Source organism: Acanthisitta chloris, unplaced genomic scaffold (genome assembly GCF_000695815.1).
Source record: "Acanthisitta chloris isolate BGI_N310 unplaced genomic scaffold, ASM69581v1 scaffold11813, whole genome shotgun sequence".
In the NCBI taxonomy this organism is placed as follows: domain Eukaryota; kingdom Metazoa; phylum Chordata; class Aves; order Passeriformes; family Acanthisittidae; genus Acanthisitta; species Acanthisitta chloris.
In genome coordinates, this window is record NW_008663315.1 from 25,708 (window position 1) to 51,466 (window position 25,759).

At 37.6% G+C, this 25,759-nt stretch overlaps 1 protein-coding gene across 1 annotated transcript in view; it reads left to right on the forward strand.

Moving 5' to 3' along the window:
- Positions 1–25,759, forward strand: part of EFR3A (EFR3 homolog A (S. cerevisiae)) — a 58,169-nt gene that overhangs the window by 7,282 nt on the left and 25,128 nt on the right. The window contains exons 4-10 of the mRNA XM_009070947.1: positions 414–564; positions 9,134–9,255; positions 13,382–13,531; positions 17,975–18,112; positions 22,673–22,751; positions 23,764–23,899; positions 25,686–25,759. The exon at positions 25,686–25,759 is cut by the window's right edge and continues 45 nt beyond it. Of these exons, the coding sequence (XP_009069195.1) occupies positions 414–564; positions 9,134–9,255; positions 13,382–13,531; positions 17,975–18,112; positions 22,673–22,751; positions 23,764–23,899; positions 25,686–25,759 (850 nt within the window). The remainder of the gene's footprint in view (positions 1–413; positions 565–9,133; positions 9,256–13,381; positions 13,532–17,974; positions 18,113–22,672; positions 22,752–23,763; positions 23,900–25,685) is intronic.

The following is a 25,759-nucleotide window of genomic DNA, read 5'->3' on the forward strand; positions in this document are numbered from 1 at the left end:
CTTGAGTGTCAGTCAGGATATGGGGAAGCAGGGATTTTTTCTTTTCAGCCCTTTTGGCTAAATTGTATTTGAATGAGAAATGTTGAGTCTAAGAACTGGTAGGAGTTGGAAAAGAAAGGTGACATCGATCACAGACCGTAATTTTTTGGTCTTCATGATGTCTGAAGCTGTTTTTATAACGTTATAGAAATGGCCAACACTCAATTCTCCCCTTTCCACTCCCCTCCCCCCACCCCCCAAAAAAAGAAAAAATATGGATGTAGGAAATAGCACTAAGTTTAATTTTCATGCAGTGGGAAATATGTGCCTTCCATTCTTCTTTATATTTTTGGTAATAAGGACCTAATTTGAACTAAACGAGTTAATGATAAAGGCAGTATGTCTTTAAGTGAGTCTCTCTAATTAATTTTCAGTTATGTTTTAATTGCCATGGAGGCATTGGACCAACTTCTAATGGCTTGCCATTCTCAAAGCATAAAACCATTTGTGGAAAGTTTCCTTCATATGGTGGCCAAGCTTCTGGAATCAGGCGAACCAAAGCTGCAAGTCCTTGGAACTAATTCCGTGAGTAAGCTCAGATGCTTAATCAAATCAAAGTAAATCTTTGCTTGGGAAAGTAGTTTCAGAAGTCCCAAAAGTATCTGCCATTTCACACGAATTGAGAAGGTTCTGCAGGTGGCAGGGTGTACCATTTGCGTCTGAACACAGAGCGGATACCAGCTGGAGACAGAAACTGTTTCCTTTCAGTCTCTGAAATTCTTTTGCTGTCTAGGTTCATTCCCTGCAGAAATAACTTCTTCTGGAAGGAACAGGAAAGCTGTTCTGTGAGTTCATATTTTGAGTCTGAAGGCAGCTCTCCTGGAGCCAATATGTAGGTAACACAGTGTTTTCATGCTCTCCAGCAATGGGAGAGATGGTGTGAGGAGGACATAACATCCTTCTCCATAGCACTGACACTACACAGAAAGTTTCCTGTTAGCTCAGAAGTAGCTTTCAGCATTGCAACCTTACCATCTTATTAACTTGGATGTTTTAAGATTCAGATCCAGGCTTGAAGAATATAACTAAAAGTCTCAAAGTGAGGATTTGGAAATGTAGTTTTCCAGTTAGAGTGATGAGTACAATAGTCCTTACCATTGCATTTCCCACCTGGTACAATTGAATCTCATAAATTCCAGGATTGTGAGGTGCACTGTTTTCACTTAGCATGATTGCTTTTGCACAGGTGTAGAGTGAGTAGCGCTTGCATTTCATGTACGTTATCATTGTTACGGTGCTGGGAGTTTTGTGGATTTGGTAAAAATGTTGGGCTTTCCTTTGGACTTGATTCCCAGTTGATAAACTTAGGTGGAGCTGCATTTCAGGCAGATAGGAGTGTATAGTACAGTGATGCTGCTCCTGAGTAAATTTCTTATGATGGAATGCGGAGGGTTTTGCTCTGGTGTGGGGGAGAAGTGTCCTCTTGTGCCTCAAACTAACAGGGCAGCTTTACTGAGGATGTCTCATTATACATAGCATCCTCAAGTCAGGCTACCTACTGCTTTTTTTGATTTGTTTGTATAATAATACCTGGGCAAGACCTCTTAGGGAAGTAGCTTAGGAACTTATTTCCTGGGATGCCAAATAGCAGGATGTACATTGCTCTCCAGTTGTTTAAAATCCTTGGGGGCAGTTACTGCCAACCTCCACTTTGTTCAAGACACATGTCACTTCCAAACACACATTACTGAAGAGAACTCCACCTTAGGGTAATCTGATATTCTTGTCAGTTCCTAAGGAAGTCTTTTATGCAAGGGATATTTAATGGACTTCCTGAATTAGGAGATAATTTGTGTTTGTCTTTTGTAAAACTCAGAAACCAAAAATAATTAAGTTTTCCTAAACAAGATGTGAAATTCTGTGAGGAGAGTGAATCTTTATAGCTCTTCAACAGTATTCTGAAAGCTAATTTTAACCTAACTCTGCTAATTTCCCTAGGTGCCTTCTATAGTTAATGAAGACAAAAGACAGAGTCTTTTTGTATTGACTCAAGGGGAACTAAGTGTGTTAGCACTGACAGCTTGTCTGTTACCAAGGACACTGACCTACTGTCTTCTTAAGTGAATTTTGTTAGACATGGAGAAAGTTTGCCATCACATTCGGCCTTTTATCTTTCCCCCAGAAGGGAAAAATAAGTTTTAAAAAAACAAGGAAGCAACAGAACAACAAGGAGGGGTAGTAGAGTTACTGAATAATGTTTCATGTGCTTTAGTTACTCTAATTTACCACTTAGGAGTGGAAACTGGTATTGCCTGGAGGAGCTGACTGAATTGTATATGACATGAATGTCTTTGAACTGGTGAAAAATCAGGCAACCTTTGGAAAACTTTCCATAGTATTTTTAGGTTAAATTCAGTTTAAGGACCCTACAGATTTACGGTCTGCTTACACTTAAAAAGAGACGGAGTATGATTGTGGCTATAAGTAGATCTTGATTATTTTTCATTCTGGCTTCACTGGGACACAAAGACAGTGATGTCTTTCAAGTAAGATTCAGCTATCTTTGCTTTGGTTTTTTTCAGCCTCACAGACAGATTTTGTTTCAGCTGTGGGGACTCTTGTGATTGCTCAGAAGTCAGGGTTTCAAATGAAGCAAATCTGTGTACTGATGTCTCTGAGTAGTTTAAAGGCTTGGAAAGATCTGGAAGCTCTCACTGTCTTATAAAGCTGTTTTGCTGACTTCAAATACCTGGTTTTGTTTGCAGAACTTACCCTGCTTTTATGGTCTGTATCTTAGAAAAAATAGAAAACTTCACTCAGCTGTTTGTCTTCTTAAATTCTTTGGGGAATTCATTTTTAAGTTTTGTAAGCAAACCTGAAGATTATTGGTTTAGATAAATAATAGTTTGTTATTTACTTATATACTTACATGCTCTTAATCCTGATCTTCAGGTTACATGTAATTAATTCCTACGACTTTTTATATGCTGCATTTGTAAGTTATGTTAGCTTATTTCCTACAGAATCCATGATTTTTTTTCAGAACAAAATTGTAAATGTATTGATAAAGGCAGATACTCAAAAGCAGGTCAGATTCAATAGTGGATATGTTGAATAGTTGTTGTGGGTTTTTTTATGTTGATCAAGTTTGAAATCGACAGTGTCTATGAAGTTCAAAATGACTCTTTTTCAGTCATGGAAGATATTTTTATTAACCATATGCTAGGATAGCATATGCTGGTGAGGAAACTGAAAAACTGTGGTGAGAAAAAGTGAGATTTCCTTGGCTTAAGTGTTACAGGATCTGAAGGCTGATTGCAACAAGCTTTTCCTTAGAGAGTTATGGCAATACTAAATTTCTGTCTCTGATTTTCTTGCAGAATTTCAGTAACCAAGAAAAACATCTCCATCTCTCCTGTACAGATAATTAAATGTTTTGCTTAGGTCCACAGTCTTATATTACTAGGACAGAAGTGAAAAGCTTTAAAGTCTTAGAACTTGTGGTCACATTTTTGGGGGACAAGAGATCCAATTTATATCTATTATATATATTCAATTTATATTATTTTTCAATTTATGTCAGTTGTTTTAAAGAGGATCAAGAAAATTTCTTTAGTGAGCAGCTGGTCAAAACTAATGGGGTACATAATTTAGTAAAACTTTCATCTTAAACCATGTTGACAAAACTCCATTGATTATGAAACGTATTATGCTAATTTGGAATGCTGATGGGGTGAATTCTTTGTATTTTGACAGTAAAATAATAGGGATTTGTCTGAAAAATAGCAGATATATGTAGAAACCAGTATCACCAGGTTTTAAATTTTTTTTACCACAAATTTCAGTATTTCTTCAGTTTATAGGGCACTTCATTTTATAAGGGCAGTTTGTTTTCAGGAGCAGTGAAATAATGATCCTGTCAGTGACAGTGTTGGGTTTCCATTGCATGAGTAGGTGACTTTTGATACTGGTTGTCATCATTTGTTATTTAAAAGAACACAAGTCATATCCCAAGTGGAAAAGTGACCAATCAATGTCTGAGACAACAAGAGTTCTATACTTGTTAGTGTTGGCTTATAAAAGCAGTTGGTTTGGGCATAATTGAAGTGCATGTATGTGTAAAAGTGCCAAGTATAAAATGTGGAGACTGAAATTAAGGAATGCTGGAATTAATATTCCTAAGTGGGTGTGCATTTGTTTGCCTTGCTTGTCTGCAACATGCTAATCTGGAAGTATGTGATGGAAACTTACCTTTATTGCAAGATCCTTGTTTCATTCCATGTACCAATATGGAATTAATACACAGCAGAACTATTCTGTCTCTGGGATCTGTGCTCTGTCTGTTTTGTTAAAAGGTACAGAGAGACAGAATTACCCAAAACACTCTCTGTAGGTTATTAAATTATCTTCCAGATTCCATGTCTGCATCTACTAGGATTCAAGTGATGCTGAAAAAAATCACTTTAGGCAGTCCTTTTAGAGTCAATCCCAGTGTCGTGTTGCTTTCCCCACCTCACATTGCTGCTCTCTGGGTTTGCAGTTCCATAGCCACACTAACATGGCCCTGTAAGCCCCCACACCACTTCTGACTTTGTCACACTCCTGGCCATTAGGATGGATCATTTTCATCCAAGTGGCATGATGTAAAATAGAATGTGAAATTATCCATCCCATTCTCATACAACTGAAAATGAATGTCAGGTGACCTTAACATTAATAACTAAACTAAATCACCAATTTCTGTTGCTTATTTTGTGATTAGTTGTTGGGCTCATTTTAATAATGTTTTTGTCAAGTTTATGTATGGATCCAGTGTTTGAAACTTTTCTGTTTAGAAAAGTTGAAGTGCTTGTCCTTTAGGCATTTGTTTGGTGAAGTGCATAACACTTCTCACTAAGGCTGCACTGTGTAGTTTGTGAGAGTCTTAGGTTATAGGAGATCATGTCTTCCTGTGTGGTAGTTTCATAATAATGAAATAGAGTACATTGGTCTGTAAAAGATGGTAACTGTCAGTACCAGGGTGCCTCTTTCCCCATCTGAAACAAGAGAAAATTGCAGACTGTAGAAGAGACTGGGAAGCTCAAATATAAATACTGCTCAGATCCAGCCTGCTGTTCTTACAGGGAGAGACTTAAATAATGGAACTGAAATTCAAACATGATACATGCTGATAGTTTGTTCTTGGATTGCTGCAAAAAACAAACCTGTAAAGACATCCAGGGTCCATTAAAAGTATATTAAAAGTCCTAACGTATTCTCTACCTAACAGTAATAAAACAGCATAAATACATAGAAGAAATCATGTCCTTAGGAATTCATTTGAGAACTTGCATAAGTTACTTACAGGATTTGCACAATCTCTCTCTCCCTGATCCAAATTTCTTGACTCAGTGTGGAACAAACAGCTTCTGGATAGATAATGTGTACCTTCTTTGCTTTGTGATAGATTTATATGTTTAATATTGATTGAATTGTATTGGTTCAAGAATTAATGGAAATAAGATGCTACCTATGTAAGTTCCTGTTTATACCTTCTGTATTATAAAATATAGAAGATGCTTGTACTGGTAAAACGTCCATAAATTACCAGTAGCTGCTTGCAAGCATTTGCCAGTGCTAAATGGCATGTTTACAGCTGCAAAAGCTTTGTAAATAAACCCTAGGCAAGTGCTTGGCCTTTCACTAGAGCTTTATCCTTTTTTAGGTTGAATAGTTTTTATATTTGAAGTATGTTTGAAGATAAGTACTTAGGAGTAAAATACTCTTTGTTTGACAGCAGTAACAGCTTAAGAACACCACTGCAAAGCAAAGAGAAAGCATGGAGTGATGTGTACTGTAAAGACTTAAAATTTCTATGATGAAAATGGAATTTTACACTTTACTGGATGACAGTGCAACTCAAAACTGTTATCACAGTCAGCTTTTCTGTGGCCTAAATGTTCAGTCATCTGAATGCTAATCCTGGAATGGGCTTCAGAAATGCAGAGGGTGAAATTGTTTTGTTATCCACACGAGGAAACAAAAAAAAATTTCCCCTTTCTGGGCATATTACTGTGCATGCCATTTTGAAAGATTTAACTTCTGGGTGCTTGCTGCCCTGCTGCAGAGCTGCACCATGATGTAAGAGAAATGTTCAGAGCGAGGGAGTTACTGACACGTTTTTGGCCTAAATTCATCATTTATTCTTATCAATGCAGTTTCTTGGTACAATAAATCTTTCTGCTAGCAAAACAGTTGTTAGAATTTATTAAATTTTCATGTTGGTAGATCCTGACAATCAAATAATTTTGTATTTTTGATAATATTGATTATTATCAGTCTTTAATTAAATGCTAATCTTAAATGCTGCAACAGTTAATATTCTCATTCTCACAGCCCCTCCCACAGTGTTCTTCAAACTTATTTCCATTTTTGTGCATGCTTTTATGGAAGTTTGCTGGGTAAATGAATTGTAGACTTGACCACTTGAATGTCTGGAAAATACTAAGATCAAATTGGGTTTGGGGTTTTTTTTAATCCTTGATCTTTATGCCTTATTGTTTTGTAAAGACTAATTGCATAATTGTTTTCAAAAAGCTTTTAAAAAAAAAATCTATATCTGTTTTGATATTAGCAATTCCATGAAACAAACCAGTTGAGGCATAAGACATAGAGAGCATTTTCCAGATCTCTTGGGAAGGAATAGATCATTTTTATAACTGTACTAAAGAAAACATATGGGTGCTGTTTGTGGATTGTCTTTCTTTCTGTGGCAGTAGACTATAAAGAATTGTTTTGTGACTTCTTGACTTTTGTCAATTTCTTACCTTCTGACTGCATGGAATATTGCTGACAGAAAGACTTGGAAAATGGACTTGTATTATACAATTTTGGTCCATTTTCAGTAACAGCTGAGAATTTAGTTTTACAAACTGCATCATTTTCAGTTGCACCTGTAGCTTTTAGTGGGTGAACTGGTAGTGCCCTTGAAAGGGATAAGTGTTCTAGATAGAACAGAAAAAAAGACTAAAGAAAAGAACAGAAAAAATGGTGTTTTTTTTTTTTTTGTTCTAAAATACAGAGCTTCCAGCTTGAAAACCTCCACAAAGCAGTGTGCTGTGGGTAATGCTGAAGTGCTTTGGGCTTGTCTGGATGTATATGGGTAACGTGCTGATAAAAGCAGATTCTGCTCTTTGGAAAGTATGAAAGAAATGCCTCAGCCTGTGCTTAGGAATTGGTAAAAATAATACTGGTGTGGGTAAACTTGGAGGGATGTTAATGGGACATCTCTCTGCTTTAGGGCAGAACCAGCACTTTGTTTGACCATTCCTGGCAACCTTTAATTTTCCTTTTTCTTCTGTCTTTAGTCTCTTCTTAGAACTATCAGTGATGGAGAATCCAAAAAGTCTTTAGGCAGTCTGCTCACTTTAGAAAGGAGTTTTTTTAACGTCTAGTTTAGATAGCCTTTGCTTCAGTGCAAGCCATTATTGCTTTTCCTATTACCATTGGAGCAAGAAAACCATTTATTTCTTTTCTTTTTATAGCTGTCTTCTGTACATTTTGAGACTGATATCTTCTAGGCAGCTCTAGACTAGATAATTTAATGTCTTTCAGTCTTTTTAAACAGATGTTTATCTGAAGCTTTTTTCATCCCTTGAATAATTGAAGGGCTGTATCAGTTAACTACCATCTTCTGCTATGTTGCTTCAGCTGGATGCAGCACTTCATCTGAGGGCTGGCTAGGGCCAATTAAATGGCAAAATTTTCTTCATAGCTGTCCTGAGTTATACAGATGTATCACAACATGTTGATTTGTTTTTCATGCCATTACAATGACATTCACTAAGTTCCTTTTCTGCATTCAGCTGTGTCTGGCTTGTATTTAAACAGCTGTCTTAAAATGGTGTTTTGCAATTTCCATCCCTAAATTGCTTCCTTGATTTTTCAGGTCCTATTTTCAGTTCGTCAAGAACCAGGCATCAAGTAAGCCTACAGCTCTGGCCAGCTTACTGTTCTTTGCAAATTTGATGAGGCCACTCTGCCATCTAAGTCTCTAGTGAAACTCAAATCCTACTATATTCCAGACAGGTTCTTCCAGAAGTTTACTAAATACATTTTTGTAGTTTGGTGGTTTACAAGTGTTTTTATATTTTTTTTTCAAACTCTTTTGCATCTTTCTTATAGGGAGTGTTTTTTCACAGTGTTTTTCTAGCTTCCCTATGAGAATTTTGTGTATTTTTTTGTCAGCAGCATCACTGAAGTTAAGATTTGAGAGATGCTGCTGCTTCTGGATTCACAAAATTTATTTCGTTGTCATAGGAATAAGGTGGATTGATGTGACTTGTTCTTGACAAACCTATGTTACTTGCCCCTTCAGTACTTTGCAAATGTTTTCAAACTGACACTTTTTTCAGCATCTCTCTGTGAATGGAGTAAAGTTGACTGGGTTATAATTCCCTGACTCCTCCCTTTTCACTTGTGCCAAGTTAGAATTTACAGAATGCCTTCAAGTTTATTTCCCTTGCATTTTTGTAAGTCAGAATGTTGATAGGTAACCTTGTGAAGGTGACCCTTTGATTGCTTGCAGTGCTCTCTACAACTACCTAAAAGGAGGATATAGTGAGATCAGGGTCAGTCTCTTCTCCCAAGCTGCAAGAGATACAATAGGAGGAAATGGCCTCAAGATGTGTCAGTGGAGGTTTAGATTCGATATTAGGGAAAATTCCTTCTCTGAAAGAGTTATCCAGCATTGGAACAGGCTGCCCAGGGAAGTTGTTGAGTCATCCCCCAGGAGTTACTTAAAATGTGATTTAGTGGTGGACTTGGCAGTGTTAGGTAAATGGTTGGACCTGATGATCCTAAGGGTCATTTCCAACCTAAATTATTCTACCAATTGATGAAATTCACTGTTCATGTGTTAGATGTTTCCATATTGCATAGTATGTTGTGTTTCATGCAGTTTCACCCTTTCATAATTATCTACAGGAAGTTCTAGTGGAAAGACTTTAAAAAGAAAACTCAAAATGTTTCTGCTCTGAAGTTCTAAAGTATTGTTAAACCTGGATTCTTACCCTAATGCAGTTGGTTTATGTCACTTCTTAGGTGAAGCTTTGTATCATTCACCTCTTTTGGGAAATTGGTATTGAAAGCTTTTTTAATGTGTTTAATTTTGCAGTTTGTCAAATTTGCCAACATTGAGGAAGACACACCTTCCTATCACAGGCGCTACGACTTCTTTGTGTCTCGGTTCAGTGCCATGTGTCATTCATGTGACCACGATCCAGAAATACAAACTGAGTAAGTGCCATTCTGTATGAATTTCAGAAAACTGTCTTAATGCATTTGTATCGACTGTAATACAGCTTCTGTGAGCATATTTAAAGGATATTTAATGGAGTAGTTCATTCCATAGGAAGAAAATGAAAGTCTGACTTTTTAGTAGCACTGAATATTGCAGATCTTACTTGACTAGAACTCCTAGAATATTTAAGTGGAATTTTACCTGAATAATGCCTGCCAGACTGCATGGATTCTCTCCAGAAAGGCACTAACTACTGTAAATGTGCCAGTTCATAACTTACTTGAGAAATTAACAGGGCTACTTATATGAACAGCAAAGGCATATTTTGAGTTTGCCATTTGAGAATTGCTCATTAAAATTGAGTTGTCTTAGATGTCTGAAGTATGCTTATGTGTGTGGAACTGAAGTGCCTCCATGAATGAGAATTCCAAATTTTCCATTCTTACGTAAGCGCCGCGGTTTGTTTTCCTGCGGCTCCCCCTGGTGGATTCCTTCACAGGAATCATTAATCAGTGTTTAACTCCTCAACATTTTGGAAAACCTAAGGCTTTTCAGATTATAGTATTTACATTTCTGTTGTACTCATCTTTTCTACTTCTACGCATCAAATTGTTTATCCCACTGTGACAAATCCATGTGCTGAGCATTTATTCAGCCCTTCAGATGTACTGTTGTTCTGTTAGCTGCAGTGCATATGGATTTTTTCTGAAAATGTGTAGCTTTAAAAATCTGTGAACTGTATTTTCAAAAGGAATGAATACTGTGTATATTGATTAAGAGGAAAAAGCCACAAACGCAAGCCCAAAAATTAATTCCTCCTTATGTTTTGTAATTCACTGCCGCCTTAGTTGTTGCCCTACTGCTGTAGGTTCTGCTGTGAATGTTGTCCCTAAAAGGGTAGTATTAAATCTGCCTGCTTTGCCTGTACCACTACCCCTGCCCCCAGCCCCTTTCCCCTTAGGAAGATTATTCCAGTGAATGGTTTTACAGGATGACCCTGTCAGTTTTTTTAGGGTAGAACTGATTTGTGCATAGGGACCAAAGGGCAAAGGGGTTGGAAACTTGTTAAGCAGGTGTCAGCAGTGAAACCAGTGTATCATGCAACTGCCTCATAACTTCTCTCAGGTACAGTGTATTTACCTGAAGCTGATGGTTCCAGTTAATATTCATGAAGATTTTAATGAGCTTTTAGAGATTTTTCCTATTTAGACTTAGTGAAATTAAATCAGAAATGTTCGACTATTTGCTGACTGTAAAATATTTCCTAAGAGGTTCAGATCTGAAGCTCAGCTCAGGATTTTTAGCATTACTTTCACCTTCATTGCCCCTTGCAAATGAGAGCTAGTATTAGTAATGAACTAGAATGTGGAATACATTAAGAGACTAGGACATCCCTCATTCATCTATCAAGTATGATCTACTGCTTGTAAGGATACCTTGAAGTAAAATACCTCAAAGCTGCAATTGCCCTAGGAGTAAGAGAACTGTGCTAACCTTTTGCCCTCTGAATTGGCAGCCTGCATGTTATCTGTGCTTGTTTGCCATATTGATGTACCCTTGGACTGGGAGAAATTTCATCCTAGTGACATAATACTGTACGTGACCTTGAGTTAAATGTAATCGCTGCTTTAATACCTATTTGAGCCTTGTTTAGAGGAATGAAACCTTTCCTGTGTGATGAAATTTGATGCTGCACTTTCCTCAGTACTTCAGCTTGCATTTTTCAGCCTCTTGTACAATAGTGGGAACATTAAATTAGTGCTAGTGGCACTCCAGGATACAGAAGTGTGTCCTTTTTTCCCCGTGTGGGTCATTTTTTTCACTCAGTGTTGCCAGATGTGTAGCAATATGACTTTTTCCACATCATCCTAGACAATTTAAATGTATCTCTTTCAAAAGAGATCTTTATGAGCAGCAATCATTCTTGCAGTTGGCATGGCAGGTTTGCTGTCGGTGCTGAGGTAATTCAGCAAAAGAGATGAGTTGTGACTGCAGAGGACAGCTCTCAATGCAGGTGTCACAAGGAGTCAATGCCATTGATGGGGGATAGGAGGTGATTCAGCTGATCCTGAACCAGACATCTGGACTCACTGTTCATCTGCATAGCTCAAGGTTCCACTGGACTGACTGGTGTGAATGAGAGCTTGAACATCATCCATACAAGTAGTCATAGTCAGGTGATGTGGGCTTGAGTCTGAAATGGAATCTCCCCTGGTGAGTGAGCTGTCCCTTTCAGGTTAGTGTTAATAATTAATGTATCTAAAGCCACAGTATCAGTAAAACTTGATTACCTTAAAAAATAATAAAAAATATAATGTTTCAGTGACAGATTTTTGAAAGTTCTAGGTCTTAAATGTCAATCTTAGATCATTAATACTGAAAATTAAATATTGGATACTGCACTGTAGTTGTAGTACAGCAATATCAAGTGCTTTTCTAGGTGTTTGTACATGCCTCTTTTTGACTGCTTTGTAGTTAATCCTATTAAAACTATCTCAAGAGGTCTAGAATGGTATTGGATTCATATTGATTGCACAAGACTTTGTTCAGAAATAGTTAAAATATGGGAGGCTACAGTTAAGGTATTTACAAATTCAAATCTAAACAAAAATATTAATCATAGTGTTTGGTCACCTCTGTAGTTCATCTTAGAAATGTTTTAAGTCAGTGAATTTGATTGAGCAAGATCTAGTTAAGTGTTGTCCATACCGAAATCAAGATTTTAAAAATGATGGATGGATTCTGGGCCCCTCACTTCAGGAAGGATATTGAGGTGCTGGAGCAGGTCCAGAGAAGAGCAACGAGGCTGGTGAAGGGACTGGAGCACAAGTGCCATGAGGAGAGGCTGAGGGAGTTGGGGGTGTTCAGCCTGGAGAAGAGGAGGCTCAGGGGAGACCTTATCACCCTCTACAACTCCCTGACAGGAGGTTGGAATCAGGTGAGGGTTGGTCTCTTCTCCCAGGCAACCAGCAGGAGGACAAGAGGGCACAGACTCAAGCTCTGCCAGGGGAGGGTTAGGTTGGATATTAGGAAGAGATTTTTTACGGAGAGAGTAATCAGGCATTGGAATGTGCTGCCCAGGGAGGTGGTGAATTCACTATCCCTGGAGGTTTTCAAGCTGAGACTGGATGTGGCACTTAGTGCCATGGTCTAGTAACCACAGTAGGGTTGGACTCCATGATCTTTGAGGTGTTTTCCAACCTGGATGATTCTGTGATTCTGTGATTTTAATAGAAATAATTTCAAGTTTTAGTGAAGCTTGTGCATATTTCACTTGATGGCTGTACAACCTTTGCTGTACTTGTTTTCAGGGAGTAAAATTCTTTTTCTAGCATTTATTATAAAGGCTAATTTGCTATTACCACTTCAAAAAAGAATATTTTGCTACTCAATTCATTGCACGGATTCTCCTGCAAGCTGTTTTTGTTTAGGAAAATAATGAAAATAGCTACAGCTAGATCAAGTCTTTTTTTGAGATTACATAATTTTTTCTTAATATTTTTTTAATTGTTGTTGATTAGTTCTCAGTTGATTTCATTCAAATGGTTTTAGGATAAAAGTGGTGATTCCTTTTGTGCGTTAGGCTTAAGTTGACAGAATTATCCTTTGCTTTCCATCTTGTGGATCTTTCAGAAATCTTTAAAGATGTTTTATAATTAAACCATAACCTTAATTACAACTTTTAAGGACATGCTTACATGACTGTGCTAGATATTACTTCAGTTGTGATGTGGCAACTTCACAATGCTTTTCTTCAGCTCTGGAATGGGTTGAGATTGCACAGGTTTACCTGATGGGTAGTAAGTTGGATACGGTTGGTGGGTGGTATCCATGGGGCTTTTGTCAGAAGTGACATACTCAGTTTGAGTCTTAATTGATCAGTGTCAGCTTTATCCTTACACATCATCTTGTGTTCAGTTGTTTGTTGTGTCAGCTTCCTTATGGGCTTTAAAGGTGTTGGAAGACAACCCAGGCAACCTTAACGGCCAATTTTCCCAATTGCTGTTTGTGAAAACCTATTGGAATTCCACACTACATAATTACTCCTTCCCAGTAGGTCAACAGCTATACTGGGAGGTACTGTGTTACTCAATTTCACTAGTTCCCTTTTTCCTTCCTTAGGATCCGAATTGCTGGAATCAGAGGCATTCAGGGAGTGGTTCGGAAAACAGTTAATGATGAACTTCGAGCAACTATATGGGAACCTCAGCACATGGACAAGATAGTACCATCATTGCTGTTCAACATGCAGAAAATAGAAGATATTGACAGGTAACTTTATTCCTTGTAATTGGCTTTTTTCTTTAAGCAATCTCTGAGCTTAGGTTTTTATGATGGATATCTTATTATTTTCTTTTTAGTGGAAACACTAACTAGCTTTACGAGCTGAGTCTCCTTGAAACTGATAGCACAGCTCTGCATAACAGCTCTTAATGTTTCTTGTCCTTTTTTCAGCCACTTTGATTTCACTTGCTCTGGATTCTTATGGGCCTAAAAGTGGCTCCAGAAATTATATATCCATGGTTTGACTTTTAAACTCTGTGTTTTGTAACATCAGATGCAGAATAAGCAAGCACGGGGGTTTAGGTAACTCAAACCATTTTGCTACTTACATTTGTTACAAATTGAGGGTTTAATCCCACTAGCCCTAGCCATTGTCTGTCCTGGCTGCAACAGTACTTAAGTAAGAATTTCAAGTTTGTTTAGACATAGATACCCTTCTCTTTTTTTATTTCTTTTTTTATTTTCCTTCCAGTGACTCTTAGGCATATTAGCTGCCAGGTAGAAAACAGATCTTCAAAAAGATCTCTGTGATAATTAAAGCTGAGGAGATGTCAGTCACCTTACAATTGAAAAATCACTTTTTTTGGTCCATGTTTGTATTTGTGGTTAAACACTATGTAGGTGTAAAAGCTGTTTATTTTTAGTACTGGGAAATTTCCGTAAAACCAACTTCAGCTGTGCAAGCTTAAATACTCATTCCATGTCCAGCCCTAGCTGCTTCAAAACTTGCTTGGTAAGAGGCTCAGCAGCCTTCCTATAGCAACAGGCTTTTCATGCTTTCACTCAGCTTACTGAATCTGTCAGGTTTCTCTTTTTGGTTTGAGTTTTGGTGGTGTTTATTTTTCCATTCTGCAGCTTTATTGTTCTCTTATTTCTGCCAGTTACTGTCTATTCTCTAAAGCAATTTTTCAGTCTAAATGACAAAAATCAATAGTTGTCTGTCTCTCCATGCTTTATCTGTTTGCTGCATCTGAGGGCCCACACAGTGTGTACAGAAATATCCACTTGAATTTTACAACTGAAGAGTGATCTGAGTAAGAGACAAATGTTTCTGAAGCTTCTGTTTGAACAAGGAGAGCCTGGTTAGTCTTTACTTGCTCATACAGGGCTTCTAGCTGTAGGTGGGCCCTTTCCTTTGTTGCTTTTTACAGTGCTCTCAGGCATAGACTTTCTTTATGTAGCAAAAGTAAATTAACTACTGATGGAAAAACTGGCTGAAGTAGGATTTGGATTAATCACTTAAGACAGATCAGTTTATATGTACTGCAGGACTAATTTTATGTTGAGCAATGCAATAGTGGTAGAAAAACAAATCTGTCAGAAAGCAACTGTTACTTAAATATCTGAACTGTCATGCTTGAAACTTGTTCTATAATGCACATTGAACAGAAAAAAAAAAAAGACTAATGATTTTCCAAGTGGCAAGTAGGGGCCTTGTATGATGTGCATATGACAGAAGAGCTGAAAACAGTATTTATAAATTGCTGATCTGCTGGCCTTAAATGATGTTGCAGAGAATTTATCATCTTGTTTTATGTGTGACTTCGTATTTGTGGAGCACAAACTGAGACATCTTGGAGAGTAGGAGTAAGAAGCATATTGTTCTGGCATATGGAATCAAAACATTATTTGAGAAAGAGCAGAAATTCCAGAAAATACCCTCAACTTAAGTCCACAGAAAAGAACCATTTTTGGTTAAAGATGAAGTATATGTAGGTAAAGCTTACCTTGAAGGTCAGTGTAATTTTAACCTGTGGAACCTTAATAGCTTAACTCATTATTCTTATGAATACATGTGAGATGAGACACTTTTTGGAGTTAAGAATTTACTATTCAGACAACATTTTAAAAGATAATTTTGTTTGGGGAAGCCATTATTTGTTCATATATCTGAATGCAGGTTCTAGTTATATGTCTAGCAGATGTTACGTGTTGTGTATCTCTGTTTATGTGTATCTCTAAAATGAGGAAAGGATCTATGAAATTGGTACTTCACTTAGTTTGTAACATATTCTTCCTGATAACTGCAGAGCTAAACATGCCAGTCTTATTTCAGGCAGAAGAGCACTCTAGCACTTGTTGTAAACTTGTCTTCAGATCCGTCTAATAGATCTTTTATGTTTTAGAGGTAGATTAGAAGCTATTTCTTTCTTGAGGTTAGTGGATCATAGTCAAACATTCCTGTAGCAACTCTGCTTGTAATTCATGGTTAAGTCTTACTTCACACGTCCTGTCATATGTTTTCACCAATCATGGGTTTGTGGTTTTAAAGAAGTTTGATGTTTGAGCTGCGAGTTGTTCTGAGCCAGTTTAAGCCTTTGATTAGGTGTTTGCTATGGAAACTGCTGTACTTCAGCACATCCTCCTTCCAGTTCCTCATTGCCATTTTTTCTGATAGAAATTGCCCACAAGAAAGCTGGTAGAGCAGCTAAAGGAAGTAGTTCTTGCCCATTGCATTGCAAAGCACATTTTCAGCCCACTAGTCTTGTAGTACAAAAAATCTAGATGCAGAGGTGTACTAGTAATTTTTTTTTAAAATAAGTGTTGCAGCTGGATTTGTCAGATGATTTCTGGTATTTCTGTAGAAACCAAGTCAGTGAAAGAAAGTGAGTATCAGTTGCTTGTTTGAATTTAGAAACTTGAGAGGCTTCCTCTAAGAAGAGTAGTTTTCTATTCATTGTCTTTAATATGATTGTACCAAGGGAACACTTTGAGGTAGGTGCTGTTAAAGGTCCAAATAGCATGTGATCCCTCCGGGCAATGAGAGATAATTTTGAACATTCCGATGCAGTTAAAGAGTAACATTTTATACTACTGGATGGCAATTTCATCCTATCCTAAAATAAGACTCCGAGAAGTGTTGAGAAGTCACCTTCTGTAGGTTTGCATATACAAGCACTCATAACTTACTTTTAGTGCAGTTTAACTAGAATTCTTCCAGGCAACCTAGCTCTGTGCTCTGCAGCCTTTCTCTTCCCCCCACACCTACCCTCCTTTGCAATGCTGTGCTGTTTTAGGGAATCTCTGGCAAAACAGCAAAGGGACTGACAGTCCTACACTGTCGTTTGTACCTTCTCTGTGCTGAGCAGGATGTCCCTCTGCCTAGATCAGAATGTAGGCAGTACAGGAAAAACAAAAAGGGAAATAGTGGCACAGCAGTTGGATAAAGCTGGAGTTAGTGGTACTCACGGTGGATTATATACAAATTGTCATGCCTTTTAAAATTCTAATCATGGTGTGTTTGTAAAACTATTTCTCCTTACTTATCTAACAGGGTGCCTGAGGCTCTTCTGTTATTAAAATCTGACAAGCTAGCAATGTTATGGTGACTTCTGAAACACTGATGTTACCTAAGGCAACAGAGTTTTTAATATTGCCACTCTTTGATTTCCAGAGTCTTGAAACACTAGAAAATATTTTGCTATCAGAAGGTATATTACAGCTATGATGTTAACATGTTCATGACTAGTGGTATTTCAGTTTGCAACTTTTCATAATATTCTAAAGCCAAGGTTTTATGATGCTAAAGAGTGAACCTTAACTAAAGCTGGTGCTCTTGGTGAGTGCTTTTAAGCATATTCAACACACAAGCTTGCACTGCAGAACTGAAATTATGTTTAAGGATTGAGTGCACTGATTTCTGCAGTCTAAAATAAAAGATGCATAATGTTAATGTAGGTGAATGAGTCTCACTTAAGTTCTTATCACATGTTGTTTTGTGCAAAAAAATAAGCTTGCCAGCTGTAAGTACAGAGCTTCTTGATAGTTCCATAGAGGGAACCATTTGCTTTCTTTCTGAAATATATTTTCACCCCAACAACCCCAAGTTGGCTGAGGGGCTCAACTGTGCCCTGTCCGTTGTAATGATGGGAGGCAGTCAGTTAGAAAGTGACCAACTTCTGCGCTGTTTAGTCAGAGGTAACTGTGTGGGTGATAATGTTCTAATTAGTTCAATCAGACTTTTTTTCCCAACTCACAAACCATCTGTTTGTGCAGAAGTATTGGAGTTGCATTTAACACTCACCCACACAGTATGGGTTTGGTAGTGGGCAGGTGAATTAGATCATTAGTCTGTACAAAATGACTAAGATTCTGCCTGACTTTTTTTCAGAGTTTCACAGACTTCATTCATTGTTAGCAACAGGTAGTGGTTTGTGAGAAATATGTTGGGTAGCAAGTTAACTCATTATTATCAGCCGTTGGTTTTGCTACGTAAATATTTACTAGTGCAATGGTCGATACTGAGTGAACAGATGATGATCTATAGTCCTGCTATAAGAGAATAAAATATTTTATTCAGAATTCTGGTTTGATGCATGTTTGAGATACAGTTCTTGCCTGGATTAAGAGTGTAACTCATGAATGTTGTAGTACAGTAAGAAAGAGGAATAATAATCAGTATTATAATCAATGTGTTTTGTCTTATTTCAGCAGAGTAGGCCCTCCATCCTCTCCTACAGGAGGAGAGAAAGAAGAAAATCCTGCTCTGCTGGCTGAGAATTGTTTCAGGGAACTACTAGGACGAGCAACCTATGGAAATATGAACAATGCTGTCAGACCAGTTTTTGCGTAAGTTGAAAATTCATGGAAGGTCTTAAGAGATTTTCTTTATTTCATTCTCCTAATTCTGTTGCATTAAATTCCTTCTACCTTTTCAACCCAAAGGATGCCATTCACATTTCTTTAAAAAATTGCCCCTCTTTTAGTCTCACTTCTTTGTTGCCTGTCTGTTACTTATGGAGGAATGTGTGCCCTGCTTTACTGATTATAGAAGTGAAATGCAATGGTTTGGGTGGGTATTAGGAATAAATTCTTCACTATGAGGGAGATGAAGCACTGGCACAGGTTTCCCAGAGAAGTTGTGGATGCCCTGTCCCTGGAATTGTTCAAGGCCAGGTTGGATGGGCCTCTCAGCAGGCTGGTCTCAACAGTTCCTGCCCTGCATGGGCAGGAACACCAGACCAGTGTTCCTGCCCATGCAGGGGAGGTAGAACTAGATGATCTTTAAGGTCCTTTCCAACCCAAATCAGTCTATGATTCTATGAAAGTTAGCATGTTTTCTGCAGAAATCTTTGCAGGAAGCTCTACACTCAGTGATACTGCATTCAAACCCTCTTTTCCTGGTGATGAGAAGAGCTGCTTGCTCCTTCCAGTAGATTTTTCAAGATACACTCCTGTTACAGGAATATGTTCTCTTAGATGGCCTAGTTCTTCCCTCAAAGATTAAGTATTTTATTCATACACTGAAAGACTTTCAAGCTACCAAAATCTTTTTCAAGTTCTACCGTTAAGAACAGGAACTGCAAAAGAAGATAGGTTTGGTATTGAGGGCAGAAAAACTCTTGTAGCCCTTTGTTTTATTCCAAAAAAACATTAGATACAAAGAACTGTGCTATTCTCCTACTTTCCATGTGTACCTGTTACACCAATCTGATAGGAGTTTAACTGTTACCAAGATGAGTGTTCTGTTAAAAAAATAGGCATTATTTCCTGGATTTAAAATTTGCATTCCTCCAAAATACCTGCCACCAGAGTGATCACTTAGGTACTAAACACTCTGGATGGACTATTTGAACTACATTGCAGCTGCTTTCCTATGACTTTTAAATTCTTTTGATGGGTTTATCTCAAAACTTTTATCATCATATGCAGTTACTTTGGTCTTTTGAATCATTTAGTATCAGGGATATCTCCCACAAATAACTCCCAGTTCTGCAGACTAGTGTTAGTGCCTGGTTTGGGATTTGAGAAGGCATCATACCTTCTTTTCCTGTGGCAAATCTAAAGCCTGATGTATTCAAAGTGTTGATTCCAGTCTATTTTCTTTTCATACTTGCTATAACCCTAAGAAACCAGTTGACCCAGTATTCCCCTCAACATGCCACATGCTGCATTTATGTGCCAAAATCAGTGGATAGTGTCCAGTTACTCAGAATATTTTGTCTTCTATGAATAGGGAGTCTTTGTGGTCACCATTTTTGTGTTCCATTTTGAGGAAGAAGTGCCAAATTTATCTCTTTAGAAACAACTGCTGTAGAGGTTTAGCATTTTTGAAGAACAAGAGATGCAGAAAATCCAATTTTGAACTGTTTTTCCTAAACAAAACGGGAATGCTTTATGCAATCAGCTTTGCTTTGTGAATGAGCAGAACAGGTAGAATGAAAGTTTGAGATAGTGAGTCCATTGCACTTTATGGGATTGAAAAACCTGACTTAGCTTGCATATACGTGATTAGAAAACAGTTTCTCCTAACAATTCTCAACAATTTCACAGCTTTTAGGAAAACTCTGGAAGTATAGATAAAGGCACTTATTGCAATGCTAATACTGAAGGTGCAGGTTCAGTTCTCCAAGACTTGCTTCATGTGGCATTGGAATATCAGGCAACATGTGAAGAATGTCACTGCCTTGAAAAACTGAGAGAGTAGCTAGAAATTCTGAAATAATAATTTGTAATGAAATCTGGCAGATCAGACAGATCAGTCTGGCAAATTTAATGGCAGTTAAAAAAATTGTATATTAACATCTGAAAAAAATTTGTATGTTGTGTCAACAGGTTATAAGCTTTTGAGACTTACATAGCACAGATTCACAATGGGGAATAGATTAGGCAGATTCAAGAGAGATCCAGAAATCTAGTGAATATAAAAAGCTTCCCAACTGCAACTACTGTTTCTCTCACTGTATTTCCATTCTCATCAGTTATCACACCATCTGTACAATGCTTTTAAGTATCAATAGATTCTTTTATATATTCCCATACATACTTCCCTCAGTTATGCTTTCTAATCCTCAGTATCCATTTATCATTTTGTTCTGCAAGGGTTGTTTGCATGTGTGACAAGTGTGAGGGGATTCAGGGATCATTAGTGGTTCTCACTCCATAAAGTAATTTGCATCATTGGTTCTGCTGTTCCTTTTTATTTGAGAAACCTAGTTGTGCAGATTTGCTACACATTTGCAGCAGATCTCGAGGGAAGGCAAAGTTTGGTATTTGTTAATCCACCAATAAAATGTTTTGCAGTCTTAGTTATTTTTTATTAAAGGAAATGCAATTAAAAAAAAAAAGTAGGCAAGATGTGACTAGATTTTAACTGAAGTAAATGTACGATGTTGAAAATACCCTACATCCTCTTTTTTACAAAATCAAAACTACATTGAAGACACTGCCTGTGTTGAGTAAAATATATCACCTACAGTAATCTAACACTGCTATTTTCAGGAGGAAAATTCCAGTATACAAAGTATGCTCCCTGCTGAGATGTTCCACAAAGATTAGACCTAGGCTGTCATCTTCCCCCTGCTGTCTTCCCATCACTTCATCTACCTGAAGCAGCTAATACTTGGCCTTTCTGGAAGAAGCAAACAGCATATCTTGTTTTGAGAGGATTTTTTTTAATAAGTGATATAAGATGTAGTTGACCATAATCTGCCTGAATGGATCTTTGAGGCAGGTAAATAGGAACTGCCAAGGGTAACAGAGAATGCATGCTGCCCTGAGAGATTAAAGGATCAGTTCTAATCAGGCGAAGATAGTGGAGAGTATGATTTTCTACTTGATGAGACAAAAATAAAATAGGTTAGGTAAAGTAAGCTATCATGTACAAAAAAATGATGAACTGTACCAGAGTGCTATTAGGGAGAAAGAAGACATGAATTAATACATTATGAGCCACTAAGCCTTGGATGATTTAGAGAGGTAATTTTGTTTGGTTTTCTACCCCAAGGCAGGATTAAATATACCTGTGCATTTGTAATGTGCACAAGAAAGGCAGCTATCCCCAACAGGTAGTTTGATATTTAGTAATGCAAATCTGTGTTATCTTGACACTTAGGTGCCTTTAAAATTCCTGACATTCTTTCCTATTAAAGGTATGTAATGTGTCAAAATGGCAATACCCTTTTTTTTAAGCTCTGCAATGGACTGCAAGGTAATTTAGGGCACAGGAGAGGGAGGTAGCTTTGTGTCAGCTAGTTTAATCAGCCTTGAAGGAGAGCTGTGTACTCAGTAGGTCACTGGGCTGGGAGTAGCTGCCCATGAGTGAAGTGAGATCCTAGGCAAAGTAAGTTCAAGAATCCAGTCAGTCCCCTGTGTTCAAAGTAGTGACTTCTTTCACCTCTTTTTGAGTTTGTTGTTTGAAGCATCTTTATGTGTTTCCTAAGTTCTCTGAGAAAGGGCAGAGCAGTTAATGATTATGTAGCTGAGATACCTGTTTAGAAACACAATCTAAATTCAGTTTCTATTAGAAAGGTTTTTTTGTTAGTTTGGCCTACTTGTTTGCTGTTTATTGATGAATTTGTTTGTGGGTTTGGTGGGTTTTTTTCACCTAAATCATAATAATTAAAATGCAACCAAAATTACTTTTTTTTCCCCCCAGTCTTCCACATTGAAAAATGCAGTTATTTTTGTTATGCCTTTCTTTCTTTTTTGCAAAAATTTCTGTGCCCTCTTCATAAGCAGAATTTCTTGTCTTTGTTGAAACTGACAAAGGTTTTGGTTCCTGATTCCTATCCCAATTTAAGAGAAACTGACATTTATCATTTGGATTCTGTTTTGGTATTTCTTGCAGAAAGTGTTGGAATGCTTCAGAGTGATAAAGGTGTATATGCACAAAGAGTAGCAATTTTTTTCCCATATATTTTATTTATGAAACCACCATGTAAACCAAAATAGTTCTTAGAGTATTCTGGATTGAACATTCAGCCCTAATTATTTTGTACCTCCAAATTATTTATGTTCTGTATCGCAGAAGTTTGTGGAGATGTTAGAACCATCCTATTCAGTGCATTTCTCATGTAAAAAAGCATCTAATGTCACAGCCATTTTTCTGCATGCAGTTTGTGTGAAACAGAATATTCTTAACTGCATGTCTATAGTATGACTAGATTCCTTACATTTCTGGAACTAGAAGATCAGGAATTGTTCTTTTTGCCATAAGTTTTATGATCACATCCTAAACCTTGAAAAAAAATGCTGTTCTGATGTTTTAGATTTCTCACCTAGTTAGTCATTGTTTATAAGCTTTACGTAAGTAATTAATCCCTTTGAGGTGAATTTTGAGAAAATTTTAAGATGCTATTTATATCGGGAGAATGTAATTATTTCAGGTCTCTTTATTTTTGATTATAGGCATTTAGACCATCATAGACTATGGGATCCTAATGAATTTGCTGTTTCCTGCTTCAAAATCATCATGTATTCTATACAGGTAGGATTTTCTCCAGGGATTTTTTTCCTTGCATACATGTTTTGAGCACATGAGAGATTTAAATATTTATCTCACAACAATAATGGTAGACAGTAGAGGAAGTAAAAGAATCCAAATGATCCCTTTTCCATCCCTTCAGTGGAAGGTAGTACAGAGGTCCTTCAGCAAGCTCCAGAACACAGAGCAAGATAGTTGTACTGATCTGACATTGTGCTTGATAAATAAATCTCAAGTTGGTCATTGTTCTGTGTCAAATACAGCTGTGCTGCTTTTACAACCCAAGAAACCAACTTCACGTGGAACTGTGTTGTTCTAAAGGATTTTTACTAGTGAACAACCTGTATTGTGGCTTTAAGCTGAAGGAGGGAAAGTGTAAATTTGATATTAGGAAGAAATTCTTTACTGTGAGGGTGGTGAGGCACTGGAACGGGTTGCCCAGAGATGTTGGGGACTCTCCATCCCTGGAAGTGTTCAAGTCCAGGCTGGATGGGGCTCTGAGCAACCTGATCTAGTGGAAGGTGTTCCTGCCCTCAGTAGGGCAGTTGATACTAGATGATCTTTAAGGTCCCTTCCAGCCCAAACCATCTGCTGTAAACATGATCAAAGTCTGATTCTTTGATTGCATCAAACACAGACACCCAAAAGATAAAATCATAAAATTCCAAGTTTGTGGAATAAAGCTGGGTTTTCTCAGCATTTTTATCAGTGGTGCTGAAGTCCTTGAACTGCAGTTAGCTGAAGGAAGGATCACTCCATGCTTCCTCTGTGCTGTAGATATTCCTGAATATTTGAACACCATAAGCTTTTATATACTAGGCTGGGTAGATCTATATAGCTAGACCTGTCATGGTAGTTTTTTGAATCCATAATCATAAATTGATTGAAATTTTGATAAATTTCTGAATGAAAATGTTGCAGAATGGGAGCATGGTCATGACTATAGCTGAGTGATGTAGGAGTTTATTCTCCTTAAAGTCACAGGTGAGCTTTCCTGTCTGTTTTTTTGAAATAGGCACAATATTCCCATCATGTAATACAAGAAATCCTTGGCCACCTTGATGTCCGCAAAAGGGACTCGCCACGAGTTCGTGCTGGCATTATCCAGGTTCTTTTGGAAGCAGTGGCAATAGCAGCTAAAGGATCAATAGGTAAGTCATATTAAATTAAAAGCATCAGGTCAAAGGGTAGATATGCAGGCTGGTGCTCATTTTTTTCTTTGGTTTCAGACTGAATGAAAGCATTTATTTTGAGAAGGTTTTGTATTTATTATTGTTTTTCTCCTTTGTGCTGATAAAATGCTTGAAACCTTACTTGGTTTACAATTAGTCTAATGTACTTCCTTAGTTGTTTGACTGTTTTATAATCCTTTGGATTGAGAAAGTGAGTGAAAAAATGTGAAGGGAGGGAATTCCTGTTTGGCAAGAAGTCACGAAGTCAAAGAGAACTGTGTGTGGCTACAAAATATCAAGAGCATTGTTGCTTTGTGCTAGAGCTGCTGTGAGATGAATGGTAATGTGGGAGTCAAAAGTAGAATGATCTCTGAGAAATTTTACCTTAGTAACTATGAAGCAGCTGAAATAAGGTGAAGTACATCACTTAAGCTAGTATAGTTCCTTGAAATAAGAGTACTTATGAAGGTGTGTACACAAATGTGCTCTGCTCCTACTTTTCTTTGATCTAAAAAAAACATTATTGCTTCATTAGCTTGAGTCTCAGCCTGTCCTTTTCTTTATGCAAGGCCCACTTACACACACATATTTATGCAGTCTTTTACCCTATTATGAAAAGAGCTCATTATTTGATCCAATATATAGAACTGGATTTTAGTAGCAAGTTTTGTAATAACTAAAATTCAGGAATAGGTACCTGCAATACTTGCTGATACTTAATTTCAGGAACCATTGCTTGAGTCTCAGCCTGTCCTTTTCTTTATGCAAGGCCCACTTACACACACATATTTATGCAGTCTTTTACCCTATTATGAAAAGAGCTCATTATTTGATCCAATATATAGAACTGGATTTTAGTAGCAAGTTTTGTAATAACTAAAATTCAGGAATAGGTACCTGCAATACTTGCTGATACTTAATTTCAGGAACCATTTCTATTTTCTCTGAAACTTGCATGGTGGGTTGACTGGGCAACAGCTATTTGCTCACTTCCCTTTCCCACAGGACAGAGACAGTGTAGAAAGAAGGTGAGAAGTGTCATAGACCAAGATAAAGACAATTTAATGATGGGAGCAAAAGCTGCATGCACAAGGAAAACAAAGGAATCTGTTCAGTATTTCTCATTGACGGGCAGGTGTTTAGCCCCTTCTTGGAAAGTAAGGCCTAGGCATGCACAGTGGTTACTCAGGAAGACAATGATGTATGAACAATTGTCTCCTCTTCCTCCTTTCTGTGAGCTTTTATCACCGAGCATAACATTGTATGATGTTAAATACCCCTTTGATCGGTTTGGTCAGCTGGCCCAGTCTGTCTCCTGCCAGTTTCTGGCACACCCCAGCCTAGTCTCTGCAGGGGCAGAGGGGGAAAAAGAAAAACCCTCCACACTTGCTATATAGCACTGTTCAGCAATAGCCAAAACACTGGTGTGTTGTCAGTGCTGTTTTAGTGGCAAAGCCAAAGCACAGCACTACCCAGGCTGCTAGGAACAAAGTTACCTCCATCCTGGCCAGACTCAGTGCAACTCAACAGTAATGATTATGCATACATATCTGATTGCATTTCCTGATTCCAGGTTAATTTCTAAAATACCAATGTGTAGGCAGTCTCAAAAGTTTTACCCCAAGGCCATATGCCTCAAACACCGAATTTCACTTGTTTTCTTCAGCTTCTGATTTCTTGTTAAAAGGGATTCAAAAGGTCAGTTTTCATTTTCTCAAGACATTTTCCCTTGGCAGGTGTAATCATTGTTATTTGTTGTTTCCAGGCCCAACAGTTCTGGAGGTTTTCAATACCTTGTTGAAACACTTGCGCATCAGCGTTGACTTTGAGCTGGGTGAC